The sequence below is a fragment of the Spea bombifrons genome, chromosome 6 (genome assembly GCF_027358695.1).
Source record: "Spea bombifrons isolate aSpeBom1 chromosome 6, aSpeBom1.2.pri, whole genome shotgun sequence".
Lineage (NCBI taxonomy): Eukaryota > Metazoa > Chordata > Amphibia > Anura > Pelobatidae > Spea > Spea bombifrons.
The window spans coordinates 11,058,103-11,077,546 of NC_071092.1; the positions used below are offsets into that span (position 1 = coordinate 11,058,103).

Here is a 19,444-nt window from a genome sequence, read left to right on the forward strand (position 1 = left end):
TGCACAATCTCTGTACCGTGTGCTTTCTGAAACATGTTTTTCAAGCAAGTGTTGGTAGAAAATGTAATTAAGCGGGAGTTGTGCATATAGCATGCTGAATACAGCACAGAGTACAATAAAATGAAATACTTTGCTTATTTTTGGTTTAATTATTTGCACAGATCATATTGACTCCTATGCAGGACTCCTGTGCTTAGTATGTATCGCTCGTACTGTAACACGGATGTGTTTTGTACAGCTCTGTCTCCCATAGCAATGCATGTAACACAATTATATGTTTGTAGCATGTACTTTGTAAGGCAATCTGTACACACACTGAAACATATTTATCAAAGCCTAGAAATACTCAACCTACACTATATTTTGCCATAGTGTGTGAGACGGATTCATTACTGTGTGCATGTGATTTGTCCTCTTCCAAGTGCTGAATATGTGGGCTGTGCAGTATCTTTTTTTTTTTTTAAATAAGCTAAATAGAACTGCACATTTTTGACAGCCCTAAATGACAGTTGATGCATACATAGTAGGTGTTCTGTGAATGTATAATGTCTTCCGTATGGGCACAGGTTACAGAACCAACAGACATTGGCTTTGGTGTCCTCTGCCATCTAGTGGAACTGCCTAGTAGAAAAATGGTGAGCTGCGCAGCCAATATAGTCATCAAATTTAACCCTTACAGATGGTAGTTTTGATACATTCTGTTGTACATGGTGGACTGCAATGGTCACATATTGTCTGTACTCTGCATACGTAGGAATGGACAGGCCTTAAGCGTTTATAATATGTACTTGGTAGGCAACCTTTTGCTGCAAACTTTTTGTTGAAATATAATTTTCCAAAAGCCACCATCAACCAGTGCTTTGTAGCTAAATGATCAAAAAGATATATTTGATTAAAAAAAAAATATGCGACAATAACACTGAACGTTCCATTGATTCTTACGGCAACTTCACAATTTTTTGCACCATGTGACCCAACGTACCATGGTATCACACCTATGGATGCCCAACCAAAGTTTTTATACTCCCATTTAACAACTCATTGATCTTCTAAAGAATTCATTTAAGTAGCTGACACCAATGAGAGAACATGCATCACATGAAATCATTCTGCCTAATAATGGCATTTAATTTATGAGAAGCAGATTCATTTGCATCTATACTCTACCTGTACAACTGACTGTGAGCCATAGGTGAGTGGGAAAACATGCAATTTTCCTTACAAAAAATGGTGCATAGGACCGGATTGACAATATTCCTTTCCAGCTAATAAATAAGTGTAGAATGATTTGGGAAATAGTGATTTGGAAAATAAGTCTTAACACTTTGCTGTTATAGGCCCCCATTTGCAGCAAAGGAACTGAAACAGGAAATTTAGAATGTTTAAAGTGCTTTTTTTTTTAAATTAGTGACATAATGATGGAGAAGAAACCCTTAAACTAAAGAGCATTAAGGGAGTTATAAAAAAAATTATGTATAAAAGTAGAGGACATTTGGGATTATAAAAATATACATATCAGCCAGAATTTCTTGAAATGTCAACTTTGATATCTCTTAGGCATAGAATTTCTTCTACCAGCTTAAGATGTTAATCGAGTCACATATGGGGGTATTCTCCAATCTGATAAAGAGGTAGATTCCTCATAAACAGGCTGGCAGCCCTCACTATAATGTGGCCTCTCTAACAATGATGTGTCCCCTATAAGTAAACACATGGATCAGCTTCTTAAGAGGCCAGCATCTGTTGTGCTTAATTTACTCTCTGTCTGTTCATCAGAGATTGCTCTACCAATGTATTTTTTTTATGTGGATCGAAAAAGCATTATAATTCAGAATATATAGGTTAATTAGCACCCAACAACTGGGCTGCCATGTTTAAATGCCTCTCATTTTTTTAACCAACTATTATAAAATGTTACATTCCCATTGGCTGTTACAGAGTTGAGAAGCCAATCATGGGAATGGTGAATTTACAACAAAGCGTAGGGGATGTCTACTGAAGGTTCATTGTCTGCACCCCTCTTTTGCAGAGGGTGGTGTGAGGGGAGGACCGATGTTACAGTTATCACTTTGACTCCTTTGTCTCATGTCCAAGGGGTCCCCTTGTAGGATGTGCACGGTGTAACGCTCCATTAGGGGCTTGTTTGGTTTGTTGGGGAGGCAGTAGGGATTAGGGCAAATTCACCAGGGTAACTTCTGCGGACATCTGTAAAAAGAAATAGAAGAAGGCAAGAAAATGCCAGTGTTAATGGGATAGGAGACAAGCAATTCAGGTATCTAATCATTTGCATCAGTAGAATGCCTCCAAGTTCATACTTAGAGAGAACATGCATTAATACTCCTTCCTTTCTTGGATCCAGTTTCTAATAGTGATTAAAGGCAGACAGAGAGAGGGAATGTATTGTTTTTCCCACACCACCAGGGCTACTGAGGAGGATGGGTTAGGACTAAGGATCAGGTTATACTGACCCTTAAGAAGCTGCCCAAATAGGGTTTATAAACGAACAATAGAAGTGGTAGAGCTTGGTAGAGATCCACAGTATGTGGCTGGGTAATATTTCTACTTTTATACAGTAGTGCTGCAATCATCAAGTGAATATAATAGCGGCAATAGGGCCACAGTGGACTACAAGGTCACAAATCTCTTGGGGCTGCACTCCCAAAGGGATATACAGTATATGACCACTTGCTTCCCTCCCTAACGTCTCCGGATGGGGATGTTGTGTTAGCAGCCACCCAGGGCCTCCTGTGATATTGATTGGACCTTGGGTAAGCATTTGACATGTACTCTGTAAATTAGGAGGGAGCTGTTAGGGTCAGTGTGGTCTTCCCTCCTTCTGACCCTAGCAAATTAATGGGGAGAATCCGAAACAGACGTGCAAAACGTGATCAGGGCTGGCATTAGGTGTCCAAGGTGCCAGCCCTGTTATCATCCCTTTGTCAAATAAACAACACATGGAAATACAGCATTGCAGGTATAGAGCAACAGAATATGACATACAAACCCCATATTTACAGGTATAGAGTAAATAAATAACTAAATAAATAACACAAGGAAACATAGCATTGCTGTATAGAGCTACTGAGTAACACAAATAACCGGCCTTGCAGGTATAGATCAACTGAAAATCACATGAAAACTCAACATTGAAGGTATAGATCAAATAAATAATGCATGGAAACACTAAACTGCTTATTTGGGTTAGAATGGACCTTTCCAAACAATTTTGAACCAACATGAGGAGACAGGAACAGGTGGTCACAGGTGCAGTTGCAACCCATGCAACCCATTACCCATTGTTTCTGTTAATTGTTATGTAATGCACTATTTTTTCCTGTTTGTCCATTGTACAGTGCTGCAAACTATGATGGAGCTACATAAATAAATAAAGGTTCACCCTTTGCCTTAGTGAGGCCATATAAATTGACTAAGTTGGAAGGGGCCCCATGTTTGAACCTGAGGTTCTCTTCTACTTTTTTTTATTCCCTATCACTCTGTTATCACAGGTGCACTGGTTGGAAGAGGAAGTAGAATAGGAGCGTGATTTATTTTGGACTACTATAGGGAAATAGTGAGACTCTGCTAGTTCTGCCTGCGACCCTGTCATTTTGCTTACTTTTCTGATTTTGGATTGCCTCTTTCTTGCACTTCCTATTTTGGACTTCTTACATACTACCCTGGCTATTACTTGCACATGGAATTCTTACTCATTTCAGAGGATAGGGGCAGCGCTTGAGAAATCTTTGAAGCGTTAATGAGAACTAGTAATTGGAGCACAGGACAAATGGAGATCATCAGATAAGCAGAGAAACTGGGGAGTGTATTTAGAGATGAGTGAGGAGATGTAAGTAGGGGAACCGCTATGAAGAATTTAAAGTCAGGACAGGCAGCCAGTGAAGAGACTGACAGAGGGGAGAGATGTTAGTAAAGCGATGGGTGTTAAGGCAGTAGTTTTTAATGGTGGATTGTAGAAGGGCGAGACGGGTACAAGGGGGACAAGCTAAGACAGAGTTACAAAAGTCAAGACAGGAGATAACAAAGGCATGAACAAGAGCCTTAGTAGCATCTTGTTTTAGGGGCAAATGCAGACAATTTTTTTAAGATGAAAACCGCAATTGTTTAAACAGAATAGATGTTGAGGGTGAAAGTAATGTTGGAGACAAGAGATGATTGCACCATTAACATTGAGGGAAGCTGTTGAAGGAATGTTAGCATTAGAGGAAGAGATAAGGAACGTTCAACCAGTAAAGAAGAAAGAGGGGTGCTGAGCTTTCATGCCTTTTGGACTTCTTGACTAGTAGCAGCTGAACCCCTGAAACCTCCAGAATATGGATATTGTACTGGTGAACCTAGTCATAGCATTGCTCTTAGATTTTGTAGTGCCTGTCTGTATTGGCAGTTATATTTTTTGGTCTGGGTAACTAGAAAACAGTTTTTGGGTTATTTTGTACCTCCTTAGAACAGGCCGCAGTCCTTCAGGTTTTCTTTGATGATAATGTCTGTGACCGCATCAAACACAAACTTGACGTTCTCTGTGTCTGTGGCGCAGGTCATGTGACTGTAAATCTCCTTCACATCTCGTCGCATATTCAATTCCAGGAACTGTGTCTTGATATAATTCCCTGCATCCTCATATGTGTTTGGCCCTATGTAAACATGAATAATAATAATAATAAATAATGAATAAGTCATAATAAATAACTATTAAAACATGTTATGAAGAATTTACTAATATAGGTAAAGCAAACCCCAAATTCCTTGGAATCCCCCCATATTCCTGAAATATATTCCAGTTATTTTGCTATGCTATGTAAAGAGAGAAAGCAAATAAGAGAGTAAATTACATTACATTATATGACATATATTTATTTAGCGCAAGCAGATTCCGTAGTGCTGTTAAAAATAATTAAAAATAACACACAATAAAAACCGGTACAAAAGGAGGAGAGGGCCCTGCTATTGGTGGCTTACAATCTAGTTGGTGGTTGAGGGGGAAGTGAAACAGTACGAGAGGACAGCTTAAATGAGGATGAGTTGGTAGAGACTGTTGGTATTCAGATGGCTTGGATAGGATGCTGGCTGAGAGTGTTAGGAAGAAAGGTTGCACGGTTGAGAGCTTTTGAAAGTCGTATACGAGGGAGAAAGTCTGACGGAACAGGGAAGGGAAATCCAGAGAAGTGGGACAGCACGGGTGAAATCCTGAATATGGGAGTATTTGTATAGGAGTGTAGAGATATAGGACGGTGAAGAGTTCTTAAGGGCTCTGTAGGTCAGGGTAAGAAGAATTACATTTATTCTGGAGGGTATGGATAATAAGTGTTGACAATAAACCCTAGACTCACCATCATAATCTGGGAAGCAAATACTCAGATGGGCTTTCTTGATCTTCTCTGTGAAGACATCTTTCTTGTTAAGGAAGAGTACAATGGAGGTTGTTGCGAAGTAACGATGGTTACAGATACTGTTGAAGAGATGCAGACTTTCATGCATGCGGTTCTGTTGGAATATGAGTGAGGCAGTAGTTAAGATCTACTCTGTATGCTTAGATTCTCATTGTTAACTAAGCGGTTTTATGTTTGTTTATAGGGCAGTTATGCGGTTTGCAGCCCTTTCTTTTTTGTTGATATTGACATTCACTGTTCCTTCTGCATGCCACCCTTATGCAGAACACATCATTTTCCATTTCCCTTGTTCTCTTAGCTCAAACACTGAGCTATTTATTCCTAAACCCTTCTGCTATTACCCTCTCTCTGTACATTGTACTTTCTGAATATGGTGTATATATTTTTTTTTATTTTTTTTTCATATTTTCCTTCCAAGTAACTATTTGTTGATGATTGTAGTTTTCTTCCTTATCGTCCACATACTTACCACTTCATCGTCCTCCACAAGGACCATGTCATATGCACTCAGTGCAGCGATGAAGATGATACAGGTCACCCCTTCAAAGCAATGAATCCACTTCTTACGTTCAGAGCGCTGTCCACCCACATCAAACATTCTGTTAAAATTGACCGATTCAATGACAATTAACATAAGAGAAACATTTCAGGAAAGGATTGGCATGATGTGCAGATATAGCTTGTGTTCGGCATAAAATTGTGAATGTGAAGAAGGGTGTAAAGAGGAATACTCAGTTTCAACTGAAAAAATAATGTGAAAACAGAACAAAAAAGTCTGTTGTTCTACATTCTGTTGTAGTACCATGACCATTGACTGTTCCATCAACTGCAAACAGGCAATGTTTTGACCCAGAGATCAAAGATGTCAAGCTTTTTGAAACACAGCCTGGCATTGTAGAGTTTTTTGTTTCTTAGAGTCGCAGGACAGGATTTGCAGGGCAGGCTTAGAATAAGGTACTTCGTGTCTGGGAGAGATTATCTATGTGTCATGACAGGATTTAAAAGAGAAGGTTAAATAGTCCATCTTGTGTTAGCACAGTATTACAATGCAATGCAGGATTAGAAAACAATATTACTGTACAGGGGTATCAAAGTATTACATACAAAGGATTGACAGATTATTGCTGTTACCTAAAGTTGAGATCTTTGAGGCCAAAATTGGTCTCAATGATACCGGTGGTCTTGACTCTGGACCTCAGTACATCCTGCTCAGTGGGGACATAGCCAGGGGCCACCAGCCTGTCTAGATCATTCAGGTAACTGAAGAAGAGAGAAAAACTGAATATCCAAACAATCTGTACATACATTAATGAGAGAAGAGAACATCAAGGTGTGGGTCTTATTCAAATTTTATCCCTTACGTCAATATCCAATATTTTTTATTGTTTGCTTGTTGGTTTACTGTGCACAAGTGGCTTTATTGGGTAACCTTAAATAAATACCAGGTTTTCAATTACCCAAAGACAGTCTTTGCAAATAATTGGTTGCTTTATGTCTTCAGTTCATTTAGAAATAATCAGTATTTTAGTCTGTATAAAGGTTACATCTGATCTCAAAGGGATTTTCTTTGGCATGTTTAAACTGCCCCTTGCTGCTCTCATGTTCTGTAAAGCGGCTCCCTACAGAGGCTGGAATGAAGGGTTCTGGCTATTCAAACATTGAGTGACATAGCACAAACGGTAGTGCCCACATAACAAAAGTCTGATTCTGGGGAAAAACTATTACGGGGAGCATATTGAAAGTAAATAATAAATGAAATATGTACTTTTAATATAAAATGATATAAATCTAGATATCACAAATACAGTTGTATGAAAAGGAAGTACCCCGTCTGTGAATTCTATGGTTTTATATATCAGGACATAATAACAATCATCTGTTCCTTAGCAGGTCTAAAACTGGTAAATACAACCTCAGATGAACCACAACACATTACTTATTACACAGAGTCATGATTTAATCCATGAAAATAAATCCAAAATGGAGAAGCCATGTGTGAAAAACTAAGCACACACTTACTGCTTTCATAATTGCTGCTAAAGGTGGTTCAACAAGCTATTGAATCATAAGGTGTACTTAGTTTTTCATCCATGGCTATATTTAAATAAATTTAAATATATTTCAATATAAAACGATATATATGTGAGAGCTAGATATTGAATAATTCCTCTAATAACATGCAATGTTTATCCTAGTAAGAGTATTTGATGTGCCCCTAACGTCACTGTGAGGACATGTATTTATTCGAAGGGTCTGAGCAGATGAAGGATGGCATTAGATCAAGAAGGCAATTTCCACCATAATATTTTTTTTATATTTTGGGCCAGTACGGGTAGATTTTTCTCTTTTTTCCCACTTTTGAGAGGGTACACACTGTAGCAACATGTAGGTGTAGATTGTTTTTCCGTTCCTGGCTGGATCTTAGCTGTGCTCAATCTTATGAATTTTCTAGGCATAGACAGTATAGATAATGTGTGTTGTGTGCCTTGTTAACCAAATTATTAGACAAATTATGTGATGGTCCAGAATGCAAGTGATTTCAGATCGGCTCAGATCCTCACTCACCGTTGAATTATTTAGGAGTACTGATTTCCTGTTGCTTTCAATGTAGCAATGCATTAGCTGTCGCAGAATATTACACGCGACAGCATAATTAATTAGGATGACAGGTAGTATAGACAGGTAGCTGAATAGCTAACCCATTTTCCACCGATTAAGTTTTAGATGGGTCACTGAATGAGCTCCAAATGGCTAGGCTGCTTGCTGTTTGACTGGACTTGCCCTGCTGGCTGAAAGTTGCCTGCTCTCCAGTGATTTTGTGTGTTAATTGAACAAGCAATGGAAGCTTTTTACTGGCTTTGCTTTCTTTGACGCTTTGAATAGGGTGGCATTGCAAAAAAGCAAATCAGCAACTATAATAATGCCTTACTATCCAGCTGAATCGTTGAGCTGATATTCAGAAGCACGATCAAAGCAAGCTTGGATGCCTGAGTCCTTCCATAGGCGCCCAATGATATCAGCCATCTCCTTAGGCATGGAACCTTCATCAATGGTGTCTGCCAGGTGCATGAGTTTACGGGCATCATCCTGAATATAAGAAACACGTTATCACACGTTATCAGAAACACATGTTGTGGTCTCTTGGCCCAGTCAGCCGTCAAGTACTCAGCTGCCTCCACAGGACTTAGTCTAACCATTTTAGTTAGCAGATTTTTAGAAGATCCATAGAATATAGTTTTTGCAATTGAGGACACATGGGAAGCTGTCGAAAAAGGCTGGGATTTGTGGATTAGTGTAAACAATGAACCAATATCGATACTTATAATTATGTACATTACATAGTGAGACCTAGGCACTAATCTAGAACAGTCATAAATGCAACTGTATACATTCTATAAAAGTGAGCTTCTGCTGATCTTATGTCAGCATATCTGTGACCAAGCCCCCGGTGTGAAATGCATTTTCACTTGTTATGATATGTAAGATTAAGTGTCTAGAGCATTATTCCCAAACTTTGTTCCTAAAGGACCCCAACAGTGAAGAATATCCTGACAAATTCCCAGCATGGCCTTATTATGACAAGTGGATCGGCGTAAAACTAAGGAACCGATTAAACAAACACTATGTGCTGACTTGAGAAGATACAAAATGCCTGAAGCATACAGTTTTTGAGGACCAGAATCGGGGGCCTATTAGGGTCAAACATACTTCATCTATCTGCTCATTTGACATGATGTGCTTTCTGAAATCTCTATGTATACATACATTTGTTATCCTCTTCCAAATTATCACTGTTTATTTCATTAGGAAGTCTACCAGTATTGTGTGGCTGTAACACTCTGGGTAGGTATCAGGTGTAGGAACCCGTTATGCAAGAGAAGACTGGAGGCAATTAGGGAAGTACCAAATAATGGTAAATGATAACGAAAAAACAGTCCAAATGATAATGGGTCAGCGGCCCAAGGGTCAGAGTCAGGCAGCAAAAAAGAGAAATCCGGGTCACGGTCCAAAGAGTCAGGTGCAGGTGGCAAACAAGAGTAATCCAGGTCAAACTGGGTCAAAAAGCAAGGTACAAAAGGGACAGGAAAACAGCAGCAGGGAGACACAGAGTGCACTGAAGCAACTCTGGATACCTGAGCACGGCCATTATGGTTTCAGGGGTGTTTTTTTAGGACACCTTCCCTGCAGCTCTGCCCCCTGCTTGTTCAATAGCTGAAGGGGTTAAGGAGGAAGCACTGCGAGGACGCAGGGAGTGAAGAACTGGGGGAGGAGGAAGACAACCGCCGCCATGAGGAGGACCATGTGACCATGCCGTCCTCTCCTAGTGCGTGCCACAGAGGGGCGGCGGCTGCAAGAGGTAGGTACCTGACAGTGGCCTTCCACAGGGTACCCGAAACCACGGGCGTAACTAGAGTATTTGGCACCTGGCGTGGATCCTCTATGTGGTACCCCCCCTACACACACACTTTAAAACTGCATAACTGCTATCATTATATACTGAGGCAGACATTGACGGTGGTACAGCATAAATCTTATCACTATACGCTGAGCCAGACATTGACGGTGGTACAGCATAACTGCTATCATTATATATACTGACGCAGACTTTGATGGTGGTACAGGATAACAGCTATCATTATAAACTGAGCCAGATATTACAGTGGAACAGCATAACTACTATCACTATACACTGAGCCAGACATTGACGGTGGTACATGATAACTGCTATCATTATATACTGAGACTAGGGTGACATAATTTTTATATATTGCTGACCAGACCAGATAAAGTGCTGCCCTGCAGTATGGATGATGTATAACTGACTAATTGTTTCCCTTCCATGAGTCTATACATCCCACATACTGCAAGGCAGCACTATACCTGTGTCATCAATATGAAAAACGTATACATGTCCTGTTGACGGTGATATATAGTGATAGGATTTATGCTGTACCACCGTCAACTAGATATAAACTCTCAAGAGCAGGGCCCTCTTCTCCTTTTGTGTTGGTTTGTTATGTGATTTTTAATTTTAATGACTGAATGTAACATCGCTACGGAATCTGCTGGCACCATATACATTCATGTAATGCAATGTCTGGCTCAGTATAAAGTGATGGAAGTTATGATCTACTTTTAGCAAAGCTCCCATCACTACATACTGAGTCAGGCACTGATGGCAGTACAGCATAACTCCCACCACTGAACAAGACATTGGCAATAGTACAGTAAAAGTCCCATCACTCTCACACTTACTAATCCTTTCTCATTCACTCACTCTTCCTCCCTTTCTCTTTCTCCCTTTCTCCCTCCCTCTCTCCCTCCCTTTCTCTCTTTCTCCCTCCCTCCCTTTATCTCTCCCTCCCTTTCTACCTCCCTCCATCCCTTTCACTCTCTCTCCCTCCCTTTCTCCCTTTATCTCCCCTCCCTTTCTATCACCTCCCTCCCTTTTTTTCTCCCTCCCTCCCTTTCTCCCTCCAAAAATTGCATTAATTGTACATGGCACTAAATAAAATGACAATAAAATGTAAATGGAAACTGCTCAACAGTGCTTACTTATATGGCTACTTCTTATTGTTTGATGTATTTGCCATATAGGTGTCCCAGTGGCAGGGCAGCACCAAGGCAGGTGCACAGGGCGCACAGCACCTAGATAGCGGAGAGCAAAGGAGAGAGAGGGGCACCGAGCAGTCTCTCATGAAAACGTTTTCAGCAACTGCTCTCCCCTCTCTCCTCCACTTCCTGCCGTAACCCTCCTTGGTGCTGCATGAGTGCAGTGGTGCTCAATCTGTGTGCTGTCATATGTCATATGTGCGCAATCCAGGTGCTGGAGCTGGTCTTTAGGGTGAGTGTCCTATGAACTATGCAAGCTATGTGGGTCAGTGAATACAAATGTGCATTTTTAAGTTGATCGCACTTGGGTAGTTTTCTATTTGGGTTTTATTCTAACCTTGTTTATACCATAAAAATTGAATGTGTTGATCTGTGATGTATTCTTAATTGTGCATTCTGATGGGCCAACCTTTTATAGTTTGTTCTGCATTCATTATTGCACGCATGTTTTACCTACAACTACTTGGTGTGAAAACTAGGAATGCTTTCACCAATGGCCCATCACATACAATGAAAAAGTGATATTAATATACTGATGTGATATTGGGAGTTATGCTATACTACCTTCAATGTCTGGCTCAATATATGGCTTACCACTGTCTGTGTCTATCTTGCTATAATAAGAGATACACAACCCCCAGTGTCTTGATCACTATATATTGATAGGAGTTATACGGATGTGGTTGTGATGATGGAAGTTATGGTATACCACTGTCAGGCTCAGTATATATATAGATGGGAGTTATGTTGTATCGCCACCAGTGTCAAAATCTGAATAAATCACTGGGTTTGGGGAAATTTGATTTACTATTATTTTTTTAACTCTCTACAGTTCTGATAGCTTTAAAGTCAGAGTGATGGATGGGGGCAGAGCTGGGTCGAGGGCCCAAAGAGATGGAGTGGTTGCCATAGAAAATGCATGTGGTTAGAGGGGTTATGTTTGTTAAGGCAATATTGTCACATCCACCTGGGGGCCTAAAACATTTTTTGCACTCAGGCATCACTGACCCTAGGCTTGGCCCTGCCCAGTGAAGGCAAGAAAGAAGTATATATACATACATACATACGGATATCTTACCTGTCGAGCAGGATCTCCATATTGGATATTCAGTGTGTTCATGGCTCTCACAATAGCAAGCATGGACTGGAGAGTGTTCCCATTGATAATGGTGATAAACTCCATGCATTCCTCAAGGGAGTAACCATCCTGATGTATAATTCTAAGAGTAAGAGAGAGAAGAGAAAAAGTTTTGTGTAGAGAAGTAGCATGAGTGGGGTAATAAATAATAGGAGTGATGGAAATGTTTAAAAAAAATGGTAAACATTTGCATTAGTTTTCATAGAAAAGGGAAGCTGGGGGGGGGATTGAGACACTCTGGAGAAGAAGGGACATGAAGTACATCTACATAAGAAACAGACATTGTGGAACTTTGGTTAGACAGAGCAGACTTTTGTAATTGTGATTATTAGAAGATGTATGCTATACTCACTTCATCTGTTTTACAATGGTGCTTTTCCCAGACTCACCAGCTCCTGTAACCCAAACAGAGTGAGAAAGGCTGTAGAGCATTTAGAATTGGTTAACATGATATGTATGGGATGAGGTACTGTTCACATCGTGCAGCAACAGTTTCGTAAATATACAGATTTGCATAAAATTAGTTATTTTATTTTATTACTATAGTAAGCACATACTTCATTCTAGATGCTATAATGCCTGTTATGATAACAGGACGAAATATGTTGTACAAACATATGCAATGCATTCACCCAGAATTGCAATAATAGTTTGAGCTCCTGATGTCATCACAGGGTTTACATTGTGATTCCGGTCCTATACCCTAAATATATAGCCAGTCAGATTAATCACACTGTGTAGCTGCCTGGTTTAATAGTATGTGATTTTCGGAGCAACCGCTTAATACTTTTGTTTTGCTATCTGCTTCGTTGATTTTATGTAATTAGGGGAAAGAAACATGAGAGGAAGAATAAATAACATGTATCACACGGGTCTAATAGTCTCTATGAGTGAACCTCTAATACGAGAGATGGACTGTTTAAACCATAAACATAAAAAATTAGGTAGAGCGTAAAGTTAAATTTGATATATACCCTATCCTATCAGTCCCAACACTGCTCCTATTAGAGACTCAGTCTAGATTATTAGGCCAGTGTCCTACACCTTATTTATTCTTCTTCTTTCTCTGCTTTTACGGGAATTCATAAAAGTTAAGTCTTATATTTATTCAGTGAGGTATTATACATTTATCTACCAGTGAATCCAACTCCAATAGTACGGGGAGTATGTATTTTTTCTTTTTGTTTATTTTGACATGGCATTCTGATGGCTTTAAGGTCTGGTGTAAACCCTGCTGACAAAAGTAGATGGCTCTTTTAACTGGGTTTTCTTATAAACAAATGTGGTACAATTGGTTTGGAGGTATAGGGAAAACGATTAGTACATTATGTAGGAACAGGACATGGTACTATGTAACAGGGAGGTCCAGGTAAGTAGTTAAAGTAACACAACTCTGTCGCATCGTAACATTTTGCAACAATATACCATATAATGTCATATAATGACATTACGGTACTTCTGTTTATTAAAAAGAGCATTTTTTATTTTAAAAATTGTATCTCAACTCCAGAACTGACTTTAGGCTATAATTGAGCTCGAAATTGACTCCTACTACATGGCAAACTACAAATAGAAAACTGTATTTTCCTTTCATGAGATTGCCGATAAAAGAAATGTTATCCTGGTCCCTCCAGCAGAGCAGAGAGGATTGGGAAAAGCATGTGGGCTTCTAGCCACATATGCAGCTGCTCGATTGATAGTAAATCAAATGTTTGAATGGTCCACTGCTGCCACCACCACCACCACGATAATGTGACCTCCCAGGAATCTGACAACAACCACATCAATGTAGTACTCATGCCACAGTGATGGTATCATTATTTTTCACAGTGATTTTATCCAGTCCAGGTAATATCTATTAAATAGCAAGCTATATCACAATTATTTAGGACACTTGTCAGATATATTTCCTAAATTGCAGTTTATTCCACAGAGTTAATGGCCAGTTGTGCTTTAGATTGTTAAATAGAACGCATACAGTAAAATTAGATCACTGGTATCACTGATATTAACTGTCTACTAATAACTCATTTACAGAGTTTGAAATGTGTTATATAATTGTTTATTTTAACCTTATCTGCTAAAGGATCTTAAAGGTGGAAGGACTGTTAAAATTACAAGAGGTATTTTAAAAAATATAATTTTCTGAACAGAATCTTGGGGAAAAAAAAATTAATTTTATAAAGTTACCCCCATCTTAGCCTCACACCTTCCTGGCTGGTGGATGAGATTTCCTACTGTACTTATTGTGGAGAAGTGACATAGCAATAGCCAATCAGTGGTCTCAATGATTGACACCATAGTCCAACAAGATCTGTCAGTCACAAAAGCATTGGTTGTCTTGAAGGGATATGTGTTAGACCTGTGACATTGTTTTCACTGTTCAGTGACCTACACTGCCAAGCCATGGTATATTTACAGGTGTGATGCCTCTTTGTTTATTATACAGAGCCTTCTTTCTTCCGTTTATTCTTGTCCTACAGAGATTACCCAGCCGACCTTCTACCTGTCTAGGCTGCTAGGATTAAGGCTCTGCTTACTGAAGCATGGCAGCTTTAATGGGATAAGATGCAGATCTGGGATCAGCTGGTAGGTATTTTTCTCCCCTATTCCAACTTGCTTATTCTGTTTATTTAAGTCTTGGGTTTTTGTATATTGCCCTACTTGTAGAATAACCACCCAGTAAAAGCATGTTATGAACAGAGCAAAGAGTTTCAAACATGAGAAATGCAGGCAGAGGCTCTACTGGAACTATAAAAGTGTATGGGAAAAAATAATATACGCTTCAGATATTGTTGGACAGCACACCCTATTTCTTGTTAATCCCTTATTTCTATTATTTATAAAATCAATTTTCCGAGCCCTATATGAAATTAACATAAAATACATTAAAATACAATACTTTATTCATCTATATCGTTCACTACCACCTATAGTATCAGCTCATTGATATCATAACTGTATACGCGTAAGACATGTTTCTCCTTATCTCCCGATGATTAAATATTAAAAAAATCCAGTATCAGCATTTTGGATCTATAAATATGCATAATAGAGATACAGCGCAAATAAAGATAATGCTCAGCCACTTTACGTTTTCTTAAATTCTTGATGTGTCTTCCATGTACTCTCTGTGTTCTTGGGGAAAAACTTGGGCATTTAAATGTATTTTAGTAAAAATGTAAAGATTTATACAAGTTCCATATATGTTAAATGACAGTGTTACATTGTTACACCAAAATGTGAAATTCATCTTTTATCAGGACTGGATGAGGGGAAGGTTCAACATCCAGCATTGAAAACAGAACTGAGTTCACCCAGTGACAGGACCATTCTTCTTTGGTCAATTTCTCCCTTTTTATGATTCCAATTTCCTCTCACCTTTTAACCCCAGCAGGAAAATCACTGGTGTTTGCTCTCCACAATGCTTAGTTTGTAAGTGGAGATTAAATATTTCTCACTAACAGCAATTAACTTGCGATTTGTCTGCCGTTGACTCTTTTGAGTGAATATGGTTTCCCTTGCTATCTGTGTGCAGGTGCTAACAGGTACAGATATTGCCAGTGAGATACTCACCCAGGAGGAGCAGTTTGACTGTTCTGGCATCTTTCTCAGCATCTTCCTTCAGCTTCTTCTCCAATTCTCGAGAATGCTTTTCTTCTGCACTAGCTCCAGCTCCCATCTTCCCGTTTCCCTAGGGGGGAGACGTATGTCCCTAGACTGCTCCTCTTGGCTACTTTGAAAATTGGGTTTCCTTTTTTACAGGGGGACAGGGAGTTGGTGAGTCAAACCGCCTGTGTTACCACCACTTGGACTAATGGTGGAATGAGTCCTCTCACCCTGCCCTCTCCCAAATCCGATCTGTTCTAATTCCCAACTGGATTTTACAGCCCCAAGTAGTCAGGTGACTGTCTGTAGCCTATGCTGGCCAAGGACAGGTATAGGGGCTGAGCAGGTGTGGGAGATGCTGAGCTCAGCTGAAGTGTATATCCCGGACACATAGGTATCCTTATCCACAGAAGAGGTTTATCTTAAATCTCTGTATACGCTGAGTCCAGAGAGGAGAGATTTATAGTGAGCCATCTGCATCCTGCAAACAGAACTGACACATTTCCACCGACATTCTTAGTCCATGCATGTTGCTTTACCGATTTGTTGTTTACAATTGAAAAATAAATTATTATAGGCTGAGGCTTCTGCAATTAATACATATATATAGTTTGAAGAGACACGTCTCTTTTATGTGAATGTTGTATTTCTAAAGCTGACAAAGGTAGGGTAACTAGATAGCCCTTGCCTTAGGGGACAGTCCCTGGAATAAGACATATATTTATTCAGGGAACTCTCTATTTGTACTGTATATACTATATAGTTACTAATTATTGTTGATTGATTCCAGTAGCCTTTGTGAGGGTGGGATGAGAAGAAGGAAGATAACTTGAGAAAATGAAATTGATTAGATAATGCTGGCATTGCCACTGACTGCCACTGATGTCTGTTTCTATGAGGTTACGATTTAAACAAACTATCTCAAAAGCAATTATACTAATATGCAATTTGTAACAGGCAAATGATGGGAAATACCTAATCCAAAAGTAATTAAGAGCAATGCGGGCACTGCAAGGCCCCTGTGTGAATCAAGGTGCCCAGAGGCCCCCCAAGACCAATGGCCACTTGTACTCCTGGGCTACGTGTTAGACCCCTGATTGCTATCCCACTGCAAGCAACAGTCTGTAAGGGTTATGTATACAAAGGAATTCTAAGTATCAAAACTTTTATTGACTACAAGCTGCAATGTCCCTGGAAAATTGATTATTGTTTTCCACTTTTTTCCACAAGTCTAATACTCCCTAACTAAATATCTGCAAACAATTACATTGATTAAAAAAAGTAGGTCTCACAAATAAGTCATTTTGTAATGTATGGTAAAAGCTGTGATGGGTAATGTTCCATTGAAGCTAATGAAAGGAACTATCCATCTGTTTCTGTCCATTACCAGCCGCAGACACTTAGAATACCTTTGCACTTCTATACCCTAGACTAGCTTGAATGCCATGTTCTTCATTTTATTATTATTTTCTATAGTTTACATGAAATAACTAGAGCAGTGTGCAAAGATGGCTTTAATGGCATCTATTTAGTCACATCTATATTCATTAACATGGTTGAATAATCATAGATCTATCATGGACTGTGTGTGTGCTAAAGATTAGTTTTTAACCATTTTTTAAGCTATGAATTCACTTTGGGCAGTTTTTATTCCACTAAATACCAGTGGTCTGTCCTATTTGAAGTAGGGGAGGACGGCTGTCGAGCAGGATTTAGATGGTTTTGGCGTAACTGCTGCAGCTGAAATGGGACAGTTGCCAACTATGGTTTTCTATCTGAAAAGATGATATCCTCCCTGTCTAGTATTTTATCTGCTATTCTGGTAACCTCTTGTGCTGCACAGTAGTTTCTGGTTGTGACCACAAGGGGGAGCTGTACTGACATACATCTTTTACTGTACACGGTTTACGTTTGGGACAGCACAGATATGTGGCTAGAGAGGAATGTAGAGGGACATCAAAGGGATGATAAATCAAATAAAATATAAGGTAGCAGTAATCAGGACTTGGCTGGGGAGGAAAAGGCAGCCTTGGCACTTTAGGTCCATCTGTAGCTGCTGCTGATGTACATGCGTATCCAGATGGCAGCCAGACACTCAAATAAAATAAGGCATAGGAGTTGGAGAATCAGTTTATGAAAAAAATGCACACTTGCAGAATTTGGTGAACCTTTTGCAACCTCAGTAACTATGCAGCTATTTAACCCTTTGAATGTCAAATTAATAATTGTGTTGATAACCTCTAGGACCCAAATCCGCTAAATTACAATTTGACCACTAAAGCTCCTGGGTCCTGTCAGCACTTAATGTCTTCAACGCTAGCCAGGGTAGTGCTACATTACAGTGACTAATTGATGGTTTGAACAACGACAATTCTTGGCCCGCCATTGAGAGTTTTCAGTTTTACCTAAATTAACTTTTTTCAAGTATACACTTGCCTACCCAATATCACAGCGTGGGAAGGATGACGGTGAGGTAAGATGTTTGTTGATTAGTCACATGTTCTTCCATTAAAGCCAGTATGACACATTTTCCATATACTACATGTTTCAGTTCAATACACTAAATAAACTTACATCATAGTGTTGAAGAAGTACATTTACTAGAAACCTAGCTTATGTGTGACAGAGAGCACCCATCTTGAGTTCCTATTTACCTGATTCTTATGATTCATTTTAACATACTAGCGGATGTGACCATCATTAAAATGATGTAGGGAAAAAGCTCTTTTCCCCTTTATCTCTTTCTTCTTTCTCTTTCATCTATCACCCCATTTTCTTCTTCTCTCTCTCGCTTCCTTTTCTCTCTCTCTCCTTCCCTACCTTCTTTCCCTCTTTTTCTCAATCTCTCTAACCACCTTCTATCTCCCTCTATCTCCTTCTTTTCTCCCCTCCCCTACTTCTTTTTCTTTCCCTCCTTCTCCCCCCCTCTATTCCATCTCTCTCTCTCTCTCTCTCTCTCTCTCTCTCTCTCTCTCTCTCTCTCTCTCTCTCTCTCTCTCGAGCTGCAACAGAAGGGTCGGTATACCCCTCATAGGCAATAATTCATATTGCAAAGTACTTCAAAATATGCAGTCTTCTATGGTGAAATGAATAGGGGCTGCCTCCTCTGCTGATGTCATTTCACTGCTAAGCACTGCTAAGCACTGGGATATGATGTCATATTCCACCTCTCTGCATCTTAAAGCCTTGCAGCCCCATTTGCTTCATACTATGGAGGCTGTAACGGCTTGGCACAGTGCTACAAAGTGTGAATACATCATTTGAAGAGATCAAAGATCTCCCTTGTAAAAAAAGAGATTTGCTTTCTTGTATTCACACATACCATGCTTTCTTCGTCAGCACTTGGTAACTCATATGCGTGGAACAGAATACTTTATTTTGCACTGTAAAAAGCATGAGATGCATCAGATATTTCTGTGTATCCATTGATTTCTCAGCTACGACTTGTGACCAGTAAAAATATTTCATTTAACTTTAATGTGTATTTGATGTATTATTTATTTTATAGAGATGAAAATTTGACACCAGATCAAAGCATGTTGGCTCATCTTGGCAGTCTAAACTAAAAAGTTCAGAATTAATTTAAAATTTTCTACTAGGGACAGACTTACTTCTATGCCAAGGATTCTTTGATGTTCCTACAGTATTCGCCCTCTGCAACCTTTGCTTTAAGGCACTTCCT

The 19,444-nt window shown here is 39.4% G+C and overlaps 1 protein-coding gene across 1 annotated transcript; it reads right to left on the reverse strand.

Annotated features, from left to right (window-relative positions):
* Window positions 1-1,104: 1,104 nt before the first annotated feature.
* GNAT1 (G protein subunit alpha transducin 1) lies at window positions 1,105-16,217 on the reverse strand. The gene is made up of 9 exons (XM_053469728.1): window positions 15,730-16,217; window positions 12,506-12,548; window positions 12,094-12,235; window positions 8,332-8,489; window positions 6,534-6,662; window positions 5,872-6,001; window positions 5,343-5,496; window positions 4,452-4,646; window positions 1,105-2,205 (listed from the first exon to the last, which is right to left on the reverse strand). The coding sequence occupies exons 1-8, from the start codon at window positions 15,833-15,835 to the stop codon at window positions 4,456-4,458; spliced, it is 1,053 nt and encodes a 350-aa protein (XP_053325703.1). The 5' UTR covers window positions 15,836-16,217; the 3' UTR covers window positions 1,105-2,205; window positions 4,452-4,455.
* Between the last annotated feature and the right edge of the window lie 3,227 nt (window positions 16,218-19,444).